Source organism: Homalodisca vitripennis, chromosome 2 (genome assembly GCF_021130785.1).
Source record: "Homalodisca vitripennis isolate AUS2020 chromosome 2, UT_GWSS_2.1, whole genome shotgun sequence".
NCBI classification, from domain to species: Eukaryota; Metazoa; Arthropoda; class Insecta; order Hemiptera; family Cicadellidae; genus Homalodisca; species Homalodisca vitripennis.
Window position 1 is genome coordinate 150,472,857 of NC_060208.1, and position 18,897 is coordinate 150,491,753.

General features: G+C 34.4%; 2 protein-coding genes across 4 annotated transcripts in view; one reads left to right on the forward strand and one right to left on the reverse strand.

The window, feature by feature from the left end:
• LOC124354891 (aryl hydrocarbon receptor nuclear translocator homolog) overlaps nt 1-9,450 on the reverse strand; it is a 145,206-nt gene extending 135,756 nt beyond the window's left edge. For 2 of the 3 annotated variants that reach the window (XM_046805677.1, XM_046805676.1), the window contains exon 1: nt 9,257-9,449. In XM_046805677.1, the coding sequence (XP_046661633.1) occupies nt 9,257-9,284 (28 nt within the window). In that variant the 5' untranslated portion in view covers nt 9,285-9,449. Of the gene's footprint in view, nt 1-9,256 lie in introns of all 3 variants that reach the window. The other variant, XM_046805678.1, reaches the window with a different exon arrangement.
• Nucleotides 9,451-11,564: 2,114 nt separating this feature from the next.
• LOC124354892 (phenylalanine--tRNA ligase alpha subunit) lies at nt 11,565-14,938 on the forward strand. Its single transcript, XM_046805679.1, has one exon. The coding sequence runs from the start codon at nt 11,816-11,818 to the stop codon at nt 13,289-13,291; it is 1,476 nt and encodes a 491-aa protein (XP_046661635.1). The 5' UTR covers nt 11,565-11,815; the 3' UTR covers nt 13,292-14,938.
• Nucleotides 14,939-18,897: the final 3,959 nt, after the last annotated feature.

Below are 18,897 nucleotides of genomic sequence, written 5' to 3' on the forward strand. Positions count from 1 at the left end.
TGTTGCCTTCAAACTCAGCCTCAACTCTTCTTCTCGACAGAATGGGTTGTAAGGGGATTCACCACAAATTTCATTAAAGTTAAAAAAATTTGTAGACGATGTATAATATTTATATTCTGTATAATCTTGCCAAAGTCATTATGAAAAATGTCTAAAATGCTGAAAGTGTTTGTCATAGCACACTCAATAAAACATGTAATTTACCCAAAGGAATATGAAATAAATCAATCACAGATTACAGTAATATGACATTTTATTTTGTGATATACCAGGATAAAAATTCTCTATATAAAAACAAGTCTGTAACAGTAAAATCAAAGTATGCTTGCAGAACAAAAGAGTCTGCCGCACTACATTTATTAGATTGATATTAAATCATCAAAATAAGCTGAAAGTTACAGTTCAGGATAAATGCTATTGATCTATAATTTCCTTCCCGAGAGTTGTGATTTGAACTAGCAATATGGTTTGCAGGAAATACAAATGACGAAATAAAAATAAAACTGGTAGTGGAGCTTCTCAAATGCCATTGGAAAGTCAATGTAAATAAATAATATCACATTATTTCACAGTTCAACCACAGGACTGTTTTATTTTATTTCCAACGGATCAACCATTACAAAAGCGAGTATAATAATTTATAATTATAGTAATAAGTTAGCAACTTATCACTATACAACAAAGGTATAGGCTTACCTGCCTTATTGCACAAAAAAAATCCAGGCAATAAGGCACTCATGGGTATGGCCCCCTAAAGGCACCATCAAAAACCAAACACGAGCACAGGTGTACGTGCGTGTCCGCATTTGTGCGCGTGTGTGTTTTGAAATTCATAGTTGAGTGGTCTAGCACTGAGAAGCACATAGAGCTCTCTTGAAGGAAGCCAAGGAAGCGCAGAAAAAGTCCATGTGGTCTGGTAGCAAGCATCCAAGTCTCTGCATCCTAATCACAGGACTGTTGGCTGCATAGGAAGTCACCGAAGTTCTTGCAAAAAGGACTCTAGATCTTGTGCCAGTGGGAATTTGGAAATTTATTTTCTGTAGCAGGTCTCGGCAATCGATGATTCCGTTAACCAGCTTGTACAAGAAGAGAACGTCTTGGATGAAGCGTCTTGTTTCAAGTGAAGGTAAGTTAAGATAAGATGAAATCTCTTGTACTGGGACATCCAGATACCTAAATCCAAGGCGCACTCCCGCAAGTCTCAGGAACCTCCTCTGCACCCTCTCAATGCCATCCCTCGAGTACAACTGGTGAGGGGACCACACCACGCAACAATATTCAAGGTGTGGTCTTATCAAGCAGCAATACAGCGTCCTCAAGACGCGCAGGTCGGAAGGTCGGAGAAAGGCTTAGAAACTCTGAAGAGAAGACCAAGAACTTTGAGTCTCAAGTTTGCGGATCAAGATGGAGTGGCATACCCTGTCGAAAGCCTTTGAGAAGTCCAGCTCTATTGAGTCCACCTGCTGTCTTTGTGCAAAAGCCTCTATGAAGTAGGTTTGAAAATGTACGAGGTTAGTGGTTGTTGACCTGGGCCCTTGGTGACGTCGAGACTGTTGAGCACCTTCAATACATCCTCAGTATTAAAGTGGCAGGAGGATATCACATCTTGGGAAAGTGAATTTGAGCATTCCATTTGTGATGTGTTATCATCAGGAGGATACAGTGACGCAAAAAAGTCATCAAACATATTTGCTATGACGTTATTGGATTGAGACGAGTTGCCATCAAGGTGCATGGTAGTCGCAGTGCAGGTGGTATTTACTTTCTTCAGATAACTCCAGAAAGCCTTTATGTTTTCATTGATTGAGCTCTGCACCTTGTTGATGTATTGGTCAAAACAGGTTGCTGATAGGGTCTTGCATTGTGCTCTAACTATGGCGAACCGAGTATAACTAGACTGAGATAAAGAAGTTTCATACCGTTTATGTAGGACTTTTTTTTGAATGGTAAGATGAATGAGCTCCTTGGAGAACCATGCTGGAAATACTGATCCACCGGACTTTGTGATAGGAGAGTTTCTCAATACACTCTCCGATATGGTGTCAACAAACGCCTTGAAAGCTACATTTATGTCTTCATGGCAGGTGACGATTTCCCAGTCCAAGTCCTGTAGCTCTTGCAGGACCTTCACATTGTCACAGCGTCTCACATTAGTGTGGTAAGTGACATTTGGACGAGACGACGTTGGCAGTGACGTTTTTAAAGACAGTGAAGGATGATGGTCGTCCTCAGGAAGTACTGGATCAGGATCATGACAGGTCGCAATATCTTGATAAGAGTAGAAGACAAGGTCAAGTATTACACCTCTGCGATTAGGAACACAGTTAATTTGCGTAAGGCCAAGCATGGTCGCCATATTTCGCAAGTGTTGCGACGGTCCAATGCCATTCACATTTGAGGAGGTCCAGTCCATGTTCGGTAGGTTAAAATCACCCATCAAAATAATGTTGTAGAAACCATTGGAGTTAATAATCTCTTCAAGTGCATCAGCAAGGCTAATGTAAGTCGCAGCGGATTTGTTGGGTGGAATATACAGGGTGTCCAGCAACCATTCGAACAAACTTTGCCACATTGTTCAGCAGGCCAAAACTAACAAATAATGCAATATAACAGGTGCCCTATTTCGCTTCGTTTAGCGTCTGTCTGTCTGTATGTGTTTTTTGGGAAAAAAATTACTACTCAAAAACCACTTAAGATACAGAATTCAAACTTAACAGTTATGTTAACCTAGTGTTGGTCCTTTTCAGTGAAAAAAATAAAACAAATATCTCATTGCATTTCAAAATGGCGGCCGTTTAAAATTTTCAAATTGTATTAGCTTTGAAACAGCTACTTTGACAACAAATTCACCAGGATAACTTTTTTTAGCATATTTTATTACAAATTCAACAATTTTTGTTTCAAAAAGATTGAATAACAAATAACTGAGTTACACCAAACGTAAAAACAGGTTAAATCCATGCATTGCAAGTACATACAACAATGTAGTGGATTTTTACAAATAAACTTTTTAAGGTTCTTTATTTAAATACTGAACAATTATTATAACCTAAAAAAAATATTACTATCATTTTTGTTCCATTTACAGTAATCAATGTGTTACACACACACAAATAAAAAAGAAACAAACTATTCACAATGCTCTTAAAAAAACAATAGCATAATATTACATGAAAACAGCTGACCAACAATCAGCAACCAAATCAGGTGTTTTAAATCAAGAAAAACTAATAAACAAACTATCAAGACATTGTTGAGCAAGTCTATGTTTTGAACGTGATTGTCACTGTTTGAATGTTCTGTTCTTCTTTGTAATTCCTGTTAGTTTTTCCTGTTAATTTAAATTTCTTTTATTACTTTGTTTCTTGTACGATATGAACCGTTTTACTTTTGAAGAGTATGCTGATATTCACTCTGTGTACGGACTTGCTGGAGGCAATACCAGATTAGCTAGCAGATTGTACAGAGAGCGCTTTCCAGATAGGCTGCACCCAGTTCATAGCGTCTTCAGTGCCGTTCATATTCGTCTTAGGGAAACTGGACATTTGAAAAATAATGTTGTAGAACGGGTAAAATCCGTACGGACTGTTGATTTTGAAGAAGAGGTTTTATTATTCATAGAAGAAAACCCCTCCACCAGTGTTCGCGCTATTGCTCATAATTTGGATGTATGCAAAAGTTCTGTGTGGAAAGTGTTAAATGAAGAACGTTTGTGCCCTTACAGACATCAGAAAGTACAAGCCTGAGAACCTGCAGATTTTCCTCTCAGGGTAGACTGCTCTCGTTGGTTCCTTCACAAATTAGTTGATGAACCCGATTTTTTAAGGTATGTTTTCTTTACTGACGAAGCGTCATTTACACGAGATGGGATATTTAATAGCCGAAACAGCCATTTATGGGCTGAAGAGAACCCTCATGAAATTGTGCAACGTAAGTTTCAGCACAAATTTTCTGTCAATATCTGGGCTGGAATAGTAGACGGATATTCGATTGGGCCACACATTATACCAAACAGACTGAACCTACTTATGAAGTTTTTTTGAGGGAAATCTTACCTGAGCTGTTGGAACATGTTCCTATTGAAACTAGACAAAGAATGTGGTTCCAACACGATAAAGCACCGGCCCACTTTTCCCTGATTGCTAGACAACATTTGAATGAAGTGTGTGGAGATCGTTGGATTGGACGTGGAGGTCCCGTCCCTTGGCCTCCACGGTCACCTGACCTCACACCCATTGATTTTTACTTGTGGGGACACATGAAACAATTAGTGTATACCACTCCCATACAGAATGAAATGGATCTAGTAGCTAGAGTTGTTGAGGCTGCTGCAGTTATTCAAGACAGTAATCCTTTTGAAGGGGTGAGAGAATCGTGCTTACGACGCTTCAGAATCTGCAACGAGTTACAAGGACGCCACTTTGAGCAACGATTTTGAAAGTTTTACAGTAATGTAATCATTGATTTCTTAATAAAAAATATCATGTTCAATAAAATTTTTCAAACACATTGAATTAATTACGCCGTTTCACACAATTGCCATGTAAGAAAACCCTATACCCAACCATAACGTAGCCCTATTAACATTTTTTTTAAGATTTAAAAACCAGGATTCACAATTGGTTAAGAACTTTTTTTAAATTTACCTTAAAACAAATTTAAAAAATAAATATTAAATTTCAGGTTATAATATTGTTCACTATTTTAATAAAGAACCTTAAAAAGTTTATTCGTAAAAATCCACTACATTGTTGTATGTACTTGCAATGCATGGATTCAACCTGTTTTTACGTTTGGTGCTGTAACTCCAGAGAAAGAAATTTAAATTAACAGGAAAAACTAACAGGAATTACAAAGAAGAACAGAACATTCAAACAGTGACAATCACGTTCAAAACATAGACTTGCTCAACAATGTCTTGATAGTTTGTTTATTAGTTTTTCTTGATTTAAAACACCTGATTTGGTTGCTGATTGTTGGTCAGCTGTTTTCATGTAATATTATGCTATTGTTTTTTTAAGAGCATTGTGAATAGTTTGTTTCTTTTTTATTTGTGTGTGTGTAACACATTGATTACTGTAAATGGAACAAAAATGATAGTAATATTTTTTTTAGGTTATAATAATTGTTCAGTATTTAAATAAAGAACCTTAAAAAGTTTATTTGTAAAAATCCACTACATTGTTGTATGTACTTGCAATGCATGGATTTAACCTGTTTTTACGTTTGGTGTAACTCAGTTATTTGTTATTCAATCTTTTTGAAACAAAAATTGTTGAATTGGTAATAAAATACGCTAAAAAAAGTTATCCTGGTGAATTTGTTGTCAAAGTAGCCGTTTCAAAGCTAATACAATTTGAAAATTTTGAACGGCCGCCATTTTGAAATGCAATGAGATATTTGTTTTATTTTTTTCACTGAAAAGGACCAACACTAGGTTAACATAACTGTTAAATTTGAATTCTGTATCTTAAGTGGTTTTTGAGTAGTAATTTTTTTCCCAAAAAACACATACAGACAGACAGACGCTAAACGAAGCGAAATAGGGCACCTGTTATATTGCATTATTTGTTAGTTTTGGCCTGCTGAACAATGTGGCAAAGTTTGTTCGAATGGTTGCTGGACACGCTGTATATGCCACCTAGAAGCATTTTCACACCAGGGCACAGATGGATGGAAACAAAGACAGTTTCCAAAGGAGTATCAGTGAGAACCCCTGAGCACTTTATGTTTTGTGATATAGCAACCACAACCCCAACTCCACTAGCCTTTTCACTGGTTTCGGGACTTCTATCTTTCCTGAACACCTGGTGGTTAAGAAAACCAAGCTCACTTGTGCATATGTTCGGTTTAAGGTTAGTTTCAGTGAGTACCAAAATATCGTGCATGCAAGAAGCTACTGATTGACGAAGTTCAGTAAGTTTGGACCTCAGTCCATTGACGTTTTGATAGTAGATGTCTAGGTAAGTTGATTCGTTGGAAGGTATTAGTTTTTTGACTTTTTAACAATGTGTGGGGTACTATTTATGTACTTGATGGTGAGGTCATTTTCACTGTTTTCAGTTCGGGATTTCAGGGTTTGATTTTGTTGAAAATGATAATATTGTAGGACTCAAATGACCTCTCATGAAGCCGTGCTAGTATGGAAAAGATACTTTGGGATTATACCGACCACACCCAGACATGAATTGTTATTTGACATTTTGCTTCTACTGATTACTAGATTAGCGTAGAACAATATTTCGTCAATATACAACAGGACTTGTCTTTTCGCAAACCCCCCCATCCTCAGACAGAGGTCAAAGTCGAGCGCTCTAGTAGATAACGTGATTGCAGAGTCTCGCCGCCCGTTCAGCTGGTGCGTCGCTTTATTGTACTTCCGTGTTTTACCCGTACATTTCTCCAAACACAAAAATTCAACAAAACAAACATTACCAAACAAAAACTAAACTCTATTGAAAAAAACACCCAAAACTTGTTTTTATTCTTGATCACACTCCGCCACCCAAAGGTGCTGCCGAAGCCCGCGCTGATGTCAACAAAAGAAAAACATCCCTCGAGATAGTACCTATCAGTAAAATATCAAATTCTAGCGGGGCTGATCAGAAATATAAATTGAATTGTAATGGAAAGGCAATTATGTACCGTGCAAAAACTTAAATAATCATGTGATGCCGCGCGGCCTGCCGTAATCGGGATTCTCGAGAAAGATAAGATAACTGCGACAACAACAATACCGATCACAATACCTGGAAATGCTTGTAAGTTTGTAATTAAAGAGTTGTTTTTTCGTTCTATCATGTTTGTTTCTATAAATTTATATTTTTGTGATCTTTATACTGGTGTGGTTGGTATAATCCCAAAGTACCATGGAAAATATGATGGCAGGCTCTCTTAAATAAAAAACAGCAAATAACTTTCTCCAACGTCTCTGGTAATAAATGTTATACTTCTGGTAGAAGTTGGTTTAAAATTAGATCAAGTTAACCCACTAATCGCCACGTCCGAGATGTACCGTGTAACTGTAGTTTTGTGAACAACCGCCAACCTGAGTATATTCGTTTACTCCTTGGACACCATGTGCTTTGTATCATACACAAGTTCAGGGATGGTTACGTTGATACATTACAAGATGTTTTCCCATGTTTACACGTAGAGGGTTGTGTAATAGTGGTAATTATTTGACAAATTGACATTAATTGATAAGTTTGTAAACATTGTTAACTGTTTACTAGATATTTATTAAACTTTAAATAACGTATTAAGTCAAAAACTCCTAAAAATGGGAAAAATACTTAGCGCTGGGGTGTCTTAGTGTTTAACTAAGCACGGCGCTCAGCTTACACTGACACACAAACAAAAGCAACAATATCAGATATAATTTTGATAACAAATACAGGTATATTATTAGTTAAATGAAACAAATTTCAAGTCATAAAGATAAGATACACTACAAAGTAAGTTAAATCAAATCACAGATTACCAAATTCCACAAGATTGCTTAAGAGACCCTAAATTGAGACCCAGTTATTGAAAAAAACCGGGAACAAAATCCATTTTGTAACAGCCCTATATAATAAATTGACCAAAGCTGTTTCTTATTATAAGTCATTTCTTCTATTTGGCATCCAGCAAAACTCTTAGCACTGATTCATCTTTCATAGACCTATATAGGCTAATTTTCCATTTTATTAATGCCTTTTCATGTTATTGCAAAAAATACCACTGTAGAAGAATATGCTTAGGCAAACTTTAATGGATTACAGCATATTATTAAATTGAAACTGTGAAATAAGTTGACCAAATACAGAGCTTATCAATCACATGATAGCCAAGAATAGTTAAATTTACATGGTAATGTACTTCCTCAGATGGCTAATTTAATTATTTATTACCGATATAACTCCATTTTACAACAGAAAGTAATGCATAAGATAGCATTACATAAAGAAATCTTATAAAATTTAAGCAGAAAGTTCAATTGCAACAAGTACCAATTATAAGCATGCATCAAGTGTAAGTAAACAACACCAGCTCAAAAAAGTGGAATAAATAAACTACACAAAGGTTGTAAGTTACAAAAACAAAGAAGATGGTGATATATTAAATTCTTATGGTTACTGTATAAACAAGAGCAAGTTAACAACCTGTAAACATACTGCGTATACCCTACAATAACTGCCAATAACAATAATATAGTAGGCCTCATTCGCTATTATATTTAGCACAAAGTGGTTGCAATTGGAACTATTTTTTGAGCAATGTAACATTGTATCCTACAACTTTGATACTAAGCTTAAATACCAACAATGTAGATGAATTAAATGAAAATTTAAAATTACTAAGTCTGGATTTCTTAATTGACGTTAGGTCATATGATCTCAGTTACAGCTTTAATTTGACACAGAATGCAACGGTAAAACCAAATTCATATTTCATAACCTAGTTATACCTAGGTATTTGTCTTTGATCTTCATAACACTGATAGATAAGCAAAGTAAAATCAATATTTTATTATACAGCAAAACTTGAACGTGTATCAATTGATAATACATTTCTTTACAACATAACAATGCACTCACTCGCATAGATAAATACTACATGTTACAAAGCATTAAAATCTGTCATAAGTAAAAAAAATTATTAACTAGGCTACATCCCCCCCACTCAAAGTTAGGCTATTTTATCTTCCAAGTTTCCTATATCTTAGGTTAATTTGGGGTTACTTTTTCAAATTTTAAAAATGTCAAACTGTTACTTTACTGTAAAATGGTTAGATACAACTTATATCAGATGGATGAAAGGTTTTCAATCCATTGGTTAACTTTATTGATAAAACTGCAGGTCCAAATGATTCAATTTATGGTTAGTTTATTTGGCTGATAACAATAACCTAACTACTGCCTTATTTAAAATACAACATTTAAATATAAATACAGGTTAAGTTCATGTCAACCCTGAGATAAAAGTCGTATATCTAAATTTTTAAAATTAGGTGGTAAAGAAAAACGCCCAAGAGTTTGCTTGTTTATGTTGACAGGAGTGGTTAGAGAGACGTCTACAAAACATTCTAGATATCAAAATAACGATACTGAGATGGAATGAACATTATAAAAACCAATCTTAACTAATATTTCAATAGTTTCTTTCAAATAAATGAAATTATTCATCGATTATTACGCTGTTTGAATAACCCAGCTTCAAGTAAGAAATTAAATTGATTTTAGAGAAGATGCAATTTGAAATGAGTTCTTACCAGGAACAGAATGAGTTAATGCTGACATGAGAACACAAATTCATTCGTTAATACACTGACTTTCTGAGCTGTATAAAACATTACACAAAGCACAACACAAACAAATGACATTTAAAATTTACATTAGAAACTCTCTAGTCCTCAAAATAATGGCAACCATTTTTCAATCCTGTTTATGATCAGGTAAAAAACTAAAACAAAATCGCTACTTGGACGCCCTCTATTGACTCATCAACCAAACAGAAGAATAACTTAACAGGAATCTAGCGCATTCTATTGTATTTGTTTGGTACTTTTTGTTTAACAGAGAATTTTCATATCAGCTGTTTGTAAAGGATCTACCCAGCGTAGATTGGTACACATCCAGTTCACTAATTTACCACCCTCTTGGTAACGACTTTTCCACCACTGGCAATTTGTCACTTTAGATTAACGAAAAACGAACACTATATTTAGAGTACCTTTGTCTTTCCATAGAATACACTACATCAATATGGGGAATTGTGTAACAGGAATGTACGGTAAAGCTAGTTCTGTTCTTTATCAAAAGCGCTACTATACGAAATCTTTAACCCATTTTAGTATTTTAATCTCATAGAAATTAACTGATTTTGGTAAATTAAATTTATAAAGTGTTGTGTTTCGGTATTCTTTGTTTAAAGCTTGTTATGTTGTATTATTGTAAGAGTTTATTCAATATATCATGGTTTGATAGTTTTCTGTGTATTTTTAATGGGATATCCTCTGTTCTCGTTCCAATCCCTTTGTTATGAGCATCATCAACAAGCTTCCTCAAAACTAAGAAAATGTTTGGGAACGGCACCTCACTTTCCATATGTATAAAAGACGGCCTAATCTCGAAATTGTTGATTAGTGATCACTTCAACAATCATAGTTTTGTTTTTGTTGAGCAATTTGCAGAAACATTTAATCTCGCCTTATTATATAAATTGCGATTAATGAGTGGACTACAGTTTTGGAAATTTTTGATCACCATAAACTCATAGTTAATGCAAACTATTTGAGTTAAACCCAATAATATCTTTTATTATTATAATAATACTATAAAACTAAATTATAAGTCAAATCTTGTATGAACTGCGACTGAAAGGTTAACCTGATAACCTCGATATATCTAACCTTTAGGCTAATATCCTTACAGGAATTTTTACATTAGTCTATATATTGGGCTTAATGTCTTCACAATCAAGATCAATAACTAAATTTACTATGTTCTTAACGATATAAAGTATAATTAGCACCACAAGTTTTAGTGCAGAAACCAATTTATTAAAAATACCACTTTTAGTCTATATATACGAATAATGATGGTCAAGACACCGGAATAATAATAGCCTTTCTTTGAAATTGCTATTTGTAATGCTATCAAAAATTTCTGTATCAGACTCCCAGGAATTTTTATACATTACTGGTGCTACTTCGTTTAATGTCTTGGCGCTTTTTAATTCGATGCTATAAATGCAGGGCAGCACAAAAGTTGTGGGGTATTTGTGATGACTCTTTGTACTTGTAATTAGTTCCGTTAGTCATCATCATGTGTGATGCCGATTAACTTAATATTTACCTAGAAAACAATTTAATTTTTACGGATGCCATGTCATTATTTATCGGTCTTTTGAATGACACCTTAAAATCTATTTAAAGGCAGGAAAATACTTACATGCACATGCCACTACTTCATTGCGTAAGCTTAAATGTATGAAGAATAACAAAGACGGAAGTACAGTAAAAATTCCAAGTACAGTACATTCAAATTTTGGTTTCAATTTCCCATAAAACCAATCGATAAAAACAACCAAATAGGGAGTGTAGGCCACTTATTAAATTGTACCCCCAATAACACACTATTACACATTTTCACACAGACACACACAAACCTATAAAAGACTACAAATAGGGAGTGTAGGCCACTTATTAAATTTTACCCCCAATAACACACTATTACACATTTTCACACAGACACACACAAACCTATAAAAGACTAAACTGTTTAATAATTTGTTTGTAACTTCTACTCGATGAAGCATTTAGCTATCATGTTGTCTTTGTTGATAGATTTGTGATAACGATTAGAATTCTAGGAATTATTTAGCTAGTATTCAACTATTTACATGTAAATAAAGCGGACGTGCAATGATTTGCTCCTCGTTCGTCATATACTTAATACGAGTATACGACAGACTCTATCAACCGTCTTTGTTTTACGTTTTACTTTACGGTGCATGCCCGTATGCCAAACAATAAAACTGTTGTATTTTTTTATACACTATTTTTGATTGGAGTCATATGGTTGGTAGCAAAGAAATGAAGGGTGAAAATCTAACCTAACCTTCATTCTGCGTTTATAACACTCGTTCTAACCTACAATATTGTACACGTGTGAGAAAGTGTTTACGTGTTATGTTTATAATTAATTTTTAATGGCGTAATAGTTATAGTGAAATGACAAGTAGATGTGGGTGTGAATTTCAAACATATTAAATTTTAATGTTTAATTCAAACACATTGTAGTATACCCTAGTTATCTAGTTCATCAAAATGGCAAGCTTATCAGAATTAATCTTAGAGAAGGTAAATGAACGTAGTTGTGTTGATACATTAACACTAAGCACACTTTTAAATGAAGATCATCAAAAAGTAATTGGTGCAGTTAAAAGTATTCAGATTTTTGGTGATATAATAAAGGTTGAGCAAATTTCAACTAAGCTATGGGAGCTAACAGAAGAAGGTAAAGAAGTCAGCTTAAATGGAAGTCATGAAGCTTTGATTTTTAACAATGTTCCCCTAGAAGGGATTAAACAGTCTGATCTAATGTCATCTGTACCAAATGCAAAGGTCGGTTTCAGCAAAGCTATGTCTAAAGGATGGATTACTTTGGACAAAAGCAATGGAATGGTTACGAGAAAAGTTAATGAAATAAATGATGAAGTCCAGGAACACCTAAAATGTATTGTCACAAAAGAGGATCACAAAATTCCAGCAAACTTGAAACAAGACTATAAAAAGAGAAAACTACTTCAAGAAATTACCGTTAAAAGTTTCAACATTTCAAAAGGCACTCAGTTCAGTTTAACTTTATCAAAGCCTGAAACTGACTTGACACCTGATATGATTGCTTCAGGTGCTTGGAAAACAAAATCATTCAAACCGTATAATTTTAATGCCCTTGGAGTGCCACCCTCTTGTGGATATTTACATCCATTGTTAAAAGTTCGTACCGAGTTTCGTAAAATATTTTTGGAAATGGGTTTCACAGAAATGCCAACAAACAACTATGTAGAAAGTTCATTTTGGAACTTTGATACATTATTCCAGCCTCAACAACACCCTGCCCGTGATGCCCATGACACATTTTTCCTGTTAGAACCCAAGAAATCTGAGAAATTTCCCCTTGATTATTTAGAACGTGTTAAATCTATGCACAGCAAGGGTGGGTATGGATCTCAAGGTTACGGATATAACTGGAATATTGAAGAAGCTCAGAAAAACCTTTTGCGGACACATACAACAGCTGTCAGTGCTAGAATGCTCTACAATTTAGCCAAAGAAGGTTTCAAACCTATGAAATATTTTAGTATTGACCGTGTCTTCAGAAATGAAACTTTAGATGCAACACATCTGGCAGAATTCCATCAAGTAGAAGGTCTGATTGCTGATTATGATCTAACACTGGGCGATCTAATTGGTGTTCTTTATGAGTTTTTCAAAAAGCTTGGTATTACAAAATTAAATTTCAAACCAGCTTATAATCCGTACACTGAACCAAGTATGGAGATATTCTGTTATCATGAGGGACTTCAAAAATGGATTGAAGTTGGAAACTCCGGGATGTTTCGACCTGAGATGCTGCTTCCAATGGGACTACCTGAAAAAGTTAACGTGATTGCTTGGGGACTTTCTCTTGAAAGGCCAACAATGATTAAATATGGATATAATAATATCCGTGACTTAGTTGGACCTAAAGTTGACCTTCAAATGGTACAAGACAATGGATTATGTAGATTAGATAAATAATTAGTTTTAGCCTATTCTTTTCAATGTGAACTGTTACTGCAATCAGTGTTACAGGAAGGCATTTTACATGGATAATCGTATAACGTAGTAAGTATTATGATGGTCATTATAAATATAACATCGAAATGAAGTAGGAGGATTAGCCTACTATTAAATTAAACTGAAGTTTCCAAATTTAAATGATACTGGGTAGCCTTCTAGAATGGACATTCAATTCACTTTTAAATTTTCTTTTTATACATAATTCGGCTTAAAATTATATATTTGTTATAATTACAAAAATATTTAAAATTTGATATTTTTATTACATATTGTAAAGGGTAGAAAACAAAGTAGAGGTTATTAAGTGTCAATTGCCTATTTTAAAGTAATTGTTACCATTGCTTTTTTGTCTGTAAACACCCAAAAATCCTTCATACAAAACAAATTTGTTTATCTCCCATAAATACATACATTAATAACAATTGTATTCATTTTAAAAGTGTATTTTATTTTTGTTTGAAAATAAAATAGTTATTACTACAATTATTATATGTCTATTTATAAGTTTTCCGGTCCATAACATATTACAAATGTGACGTAAAAATGCTTTTTGTTTGTGAAATTGAATTGCTATGGAAGCCTTTTTGTTGTATTACAGTGCCAGATGACAATATTGGAATTCAAATTCTATGGTTTCAAAATTTCTATCACTCTTTCAGTCTATGTACCTTTGTCGAGATATTTATTTTTATCTCTATTTATTGCAATTTAAATTTATTTCATGTGTTGCCATATTCTTGTAAACTTACCTCAGTTGTACAGTACACCATACTTTTACTACAACCACTTTTTTGTGTGATTTATTCATGTAATTCACATATTAGCGAAGATTCATCACAAAAACTCTGGTTTCCTTTTTAATAATTTGCAAGACATTATAAACATAACTAAAAAAATGTTCATAAAACTTGATATTGTACTGTTAGGTAGATTTTGTATACCAAATCAGCCTATTGCAACTGTTCTCATGATAGCACTTACGAAAAGTTTTCTACATTACTCACTGAACATGATCTCTAAAGCCCACAATCATCCCACTTACCAAAGTACATTTGTGTGTGTGTGTTTGCTACATTATCGTGTTTGTGGGAACAATAACTGTCCCAAAAAAGTCCAAACAAGTTGAAACTTGGTAAAAAGTCATCTTTTAAAAATCTCAGTTAAGTTCATTGGCAGGCTGGGTATATAATTTCGCTACAATATGAACATCGTTACACAACTTTGTTAACTTACAGACCTAGAGAAAAGTTTTTGGGAATGGTTAAACATTTACTTGTAATGAGCAATACTTTTATACATTTTACACAAATTTAATTACTTCTGACTGAGCTGGAATCAGCCTGTAGCTAGTCAATCAATCTTTATCCTTTTTTATCAAGCCCATTATTTATCTGAACTTTTGTAACAATCTTAATTTTGCAGTTTGTTTTGTATGGTAGAAGATAAAACTTAATTTCTTTGTAATTTTTTACAAACTAGTAGAATCTTGGCACTGAAAAATGACTTGGTATTAGTTGTAGTTTTTTGTTGTTTGTAATCATTTACTCATAAAAGAAAACCAAATGTTTGATAACTTTCTCAATAAAGTTGATTGGATGTTAAACACTACTGTCTTATTATTTTATCATTTTCAAATATGTACAACAATAGGTCTTCATCAAAATAATCTAAAACTTTGAAAAGGTAACAGGACTTTTAACACTTTGAATTTAATGAATATTGCATATTTAAAAACAAACATGTACAATATCTTCATACAAATATTTCCTATTAACAAAAACTGACTAGGCATTAGAAAATATTAAAATTCCAAATGAAAGACAGAATATATATCATTATATATTAATTATATATTATATATATTTATAATGATATATTACCATAAATCATTAGGGGAGACCGGGGCACTATTGGACGTAATTTTTCATGTTTCACTTTATGCATTTTTCTAATTATGAAAACTGTTAGTTAAAAAATTTTAGTTTTTTGCCTTGTGTTTAGTTGGTCTTCTAGTAACCCCACAACAAATTTTCTAGATATATTTGAGCACCCTTTTATGTGGATTATTTTTTTTTTATAAACCTCTACATTTTGTCCAAATTTGCCCCGTCGGGGCAGTTTTGGACAAAATGATTTTTTATTGGGGCACAATTGGACAGTGCTAAAAATTGGTTTAATTGGACATAAAAATAACTCATTTATAGGTTTCAAACATCATCTATATTTAAGTAAACATATATACAAACTTTATAACTGAAAAAAACAGAAGACACACGTAAAAAAACTATTTGAAATTAAAAAGTAGTCAAATTTTCCTTGAAAACAAAGCAGTTTGCTGCTCTGGATGTCCCACCAATTATATCTGGTTGTCGCAGCTTGAACTCGATGTCTTTGGTTTCGACAAAGCTGACTTCAACATTTTCTGGGAAGTAAAACTTGTAAGAGTTTTGGTTCTTTTTGAGAAATTTTTCACACTGAAACCATCAGTCACATGCTCCTCTATTTGGCCAATAAAGTGGTAGATGGCCTTCTTAGAAGCAAACTTTGTCAGTATGAAGTCATTTGTGGTATAGTTTTTTTATCAGGAAGGTAATCAAACAGTTCTTCTTCATCCTCAGAAAAGTCTTCAGGACTAAGGCCTCCATCGTCTAGTTTTATTTGTATCTCATCTTCGTTGCTAGATGAGTCATCTTGATACAGCTTTCTACAGGCCCCCTCAGTTTTTTTTCTTCTTACTTTTCCTTTTTTACTGCCCTCTCTTGTTTTCTTTTTTCCACCAACATTTTCTTATGTTCTTTTTCTTTTAACTCTGCTACAAGAGCATCTTTCTCTGGAGTATCAGTCAGAATTCGCGAACGACCTTTTTTTCGGCCTCGCCTTTCCTTTCCCTTAGGAACGTATTTGGGGTAAGGCATGACATCCTCTGGAGTAAGCGTCAATGTAGTAGGTCTTTTAACATTTACTGGTTGTGGCGTTGATGGGCCAGGTACATTCGGGTCAATAGTTGGCTTGTTTGATGATTGTGAGCCTTGTGGGTCGTCAGAGCTTTGGCTATTTTCCATCAACGGAAAGTCACATGACGTACCAGGCACTGGATTATGGTTGTTGGTTTCTTCTACTTGCGATGACATAACACGGTCAGTCACACTGGCACCCTTGAAATCATTGTCAGTGAACACACTGCGGCTGAGTGGATAGATTCCAGCTTTACGAAATCCACTTTTGATGTTAGATGCAGTGAAAGATTCAACAAATGGTTTAGCAGTAAGCTGAGCAATTTCTTTCTCGAATTGTAATCGTATGACCAGGATGTTGAGATAGCCAGAGATTGAATTCAGAACGTAAGCGCCTTTTAAAACGGACTAAAAACTGCTACATCCAGCGGCTGACTTTTGTGCGTTGTGTGTGGATGGCTAGTGATCATATGTATGCCATGATCTCTGCTGTACATCACCACATCCAAGCCAATGTGGGACTCATGATTATCCAGGGTTAAAACCACGGGGTTTTCTTTAGAACATTTTGTGGCCTTTTGGATATGTTTAAGCGTCTCTAAAAAGAGAGCTGATGTCATCCAACCAGAATCAGAATAAAGAGCTTTGCTTCCTTCAGGTGCCCCAATCATGTAGGCAAAGTTTGGGCGTTTTCTGGGGAAAATGTAAATTGGTGGCAAGTAAGTCCCCATCGGCGCATATGACGGCACAGAAAAGTTATTTGCTCCCCCCCTCTCTCCTGATACGACTTGGCCCACCTGTTTTGTTCCCCCTTGCTGCAATCACTTTTGGCGCCTCCAGCACAGTACTTATTCCACTCTCGTCTAAATTTAAAATTCTTGACGGAGGAACTTCTACTTTTGCGAACAAAGCTTCTAGGTTGTCAAAATACGTTCCCACGTTGTGTTTATTAAAAGCTAGTGTTCCTGGACAGACTAGTCTTTTCTGCTTGGCGAAGTGAAAGTCCTTGATGTCTCTTCATAAAATGGTTTAGCCATTCTTCTCCTGATAAGCCTGTAGTACGCCATTTAGCAGGTATGCGTTGATCGAGATTAAAAGCCAAGGCATATTTGAAGGCTAATTCCCTGGCCATCATGTAAGTTAGGCCATAGTTCATTCTGGACCTTTCAATGCAATAGTCTGCAATTTTTTTGTTCTTGTTCAGGTGTAAATACTTGTCTTTGAGAGTATATAGTGTTATAAACAGGGGCCATATCTTCTATAGTAACCTCTTTTACTGGCTGGTGCTCATCTTCAACCTCTCTTGAAATTAAAGTTACATTTTCATTGCCCCACAGGCTCATTGACATGATCCTCATTGTTAAGCTCATCAACTCCATTTACCATTGTTAGGCTCATTAGCTATAAGACTATTCTCATTGTTGACTTCCTTTTGCTTTACTTTGTTGAGTCTGAAATGTAGGGTCGACTTTTTAAGCCCCATGGCTTCGGCAGCTTCTCTAATGGATCGGTAGTTACCATTTCTATAGTCATTTAATGCCGCTACTATAAGATTCTTCAGAAATATTAGCCCTGTCCTGTTTTCTTTATATACTTCCTAACCATCTTTAACCTGGAAAAACAAAAAAACAGTATGTAGCAATGACAAAACATAAAATAATGTTTTGTCCAATTGTGCCCCATAACTTTTGTCCAAAACTGCCCCGAGGTAGGTTAAGATATAAAAATTGAAGATTACAGAAAGGAAGTGACATAACCTCAAAATGAATGAATTCATTGCATAGTCAGTTTAAACTAACAATTTTCAAAATAATAGACACAATTGTTTCAGGATAATACTTACTGTGAAAGAGATAAGTTTGTGAATATGCAAAATCACTTCATTTTGGGTAAAAACATAAAATATGAACTCAATTTCTAAGAAGATGTGCCACAATAACCAAACTTTCCACAGTGAAATGTGACCGTCTCAGGCATACCAAAATGGGAAATTGAAGGGAGACAAAAATTTCCCTCTAGCTATAAAAGGCATTGTCCAATAGTGCCCCAGTCCAATAGTGCCCCGGTCTCCCCTATATATTACTAAAGTTTACAACAGTAAATACTTACGCAAGTTCTTCAGGTAACGCCACACAGGCTGAAAACAATACTATGGAGTTACATGTGAATGACAAAGATGCTTTCCACGAGGGTACGGTCACAAGATTTCATTATTTTATGAAAGTTGCCTATATGTTGATTAAAATATCCTTCCCTTACAATAGTCTATACTTTACATAATGTTTGTTTTGTAATGTATATGCAACTTATATACAAAGAGTCAACAGAGCAAACAGAAACATTTCTAAGATGTATTCCTCTTATTTAAAACAAGTACAAAAGTTTAAACTTGGTTGATATCTATCTACATATTTTTACCTAATTAAATCTACCTTGAATAACTTTCAAACTATCTGATATAAACACATTCGTTATGACTAGAAAAACACTTTTCTACATATATGGAGAGTCAAAACATTGTAAAATGCTGATTAAATATATATTTTTATAAATTAAAGCCAAAAAGCGTGTACTTGATACTTAGACACTTTTGTAACCTCTTAATAAACT

Coding starts and splice junctions, on each gene's coding strand:
- LOC124354892 (XM_046805679.1), top strand. CDS start 11,816: ATGGCAAGCTTATCAGAATTAATCTTAGAGAAGGTAAATGAACGTAGT.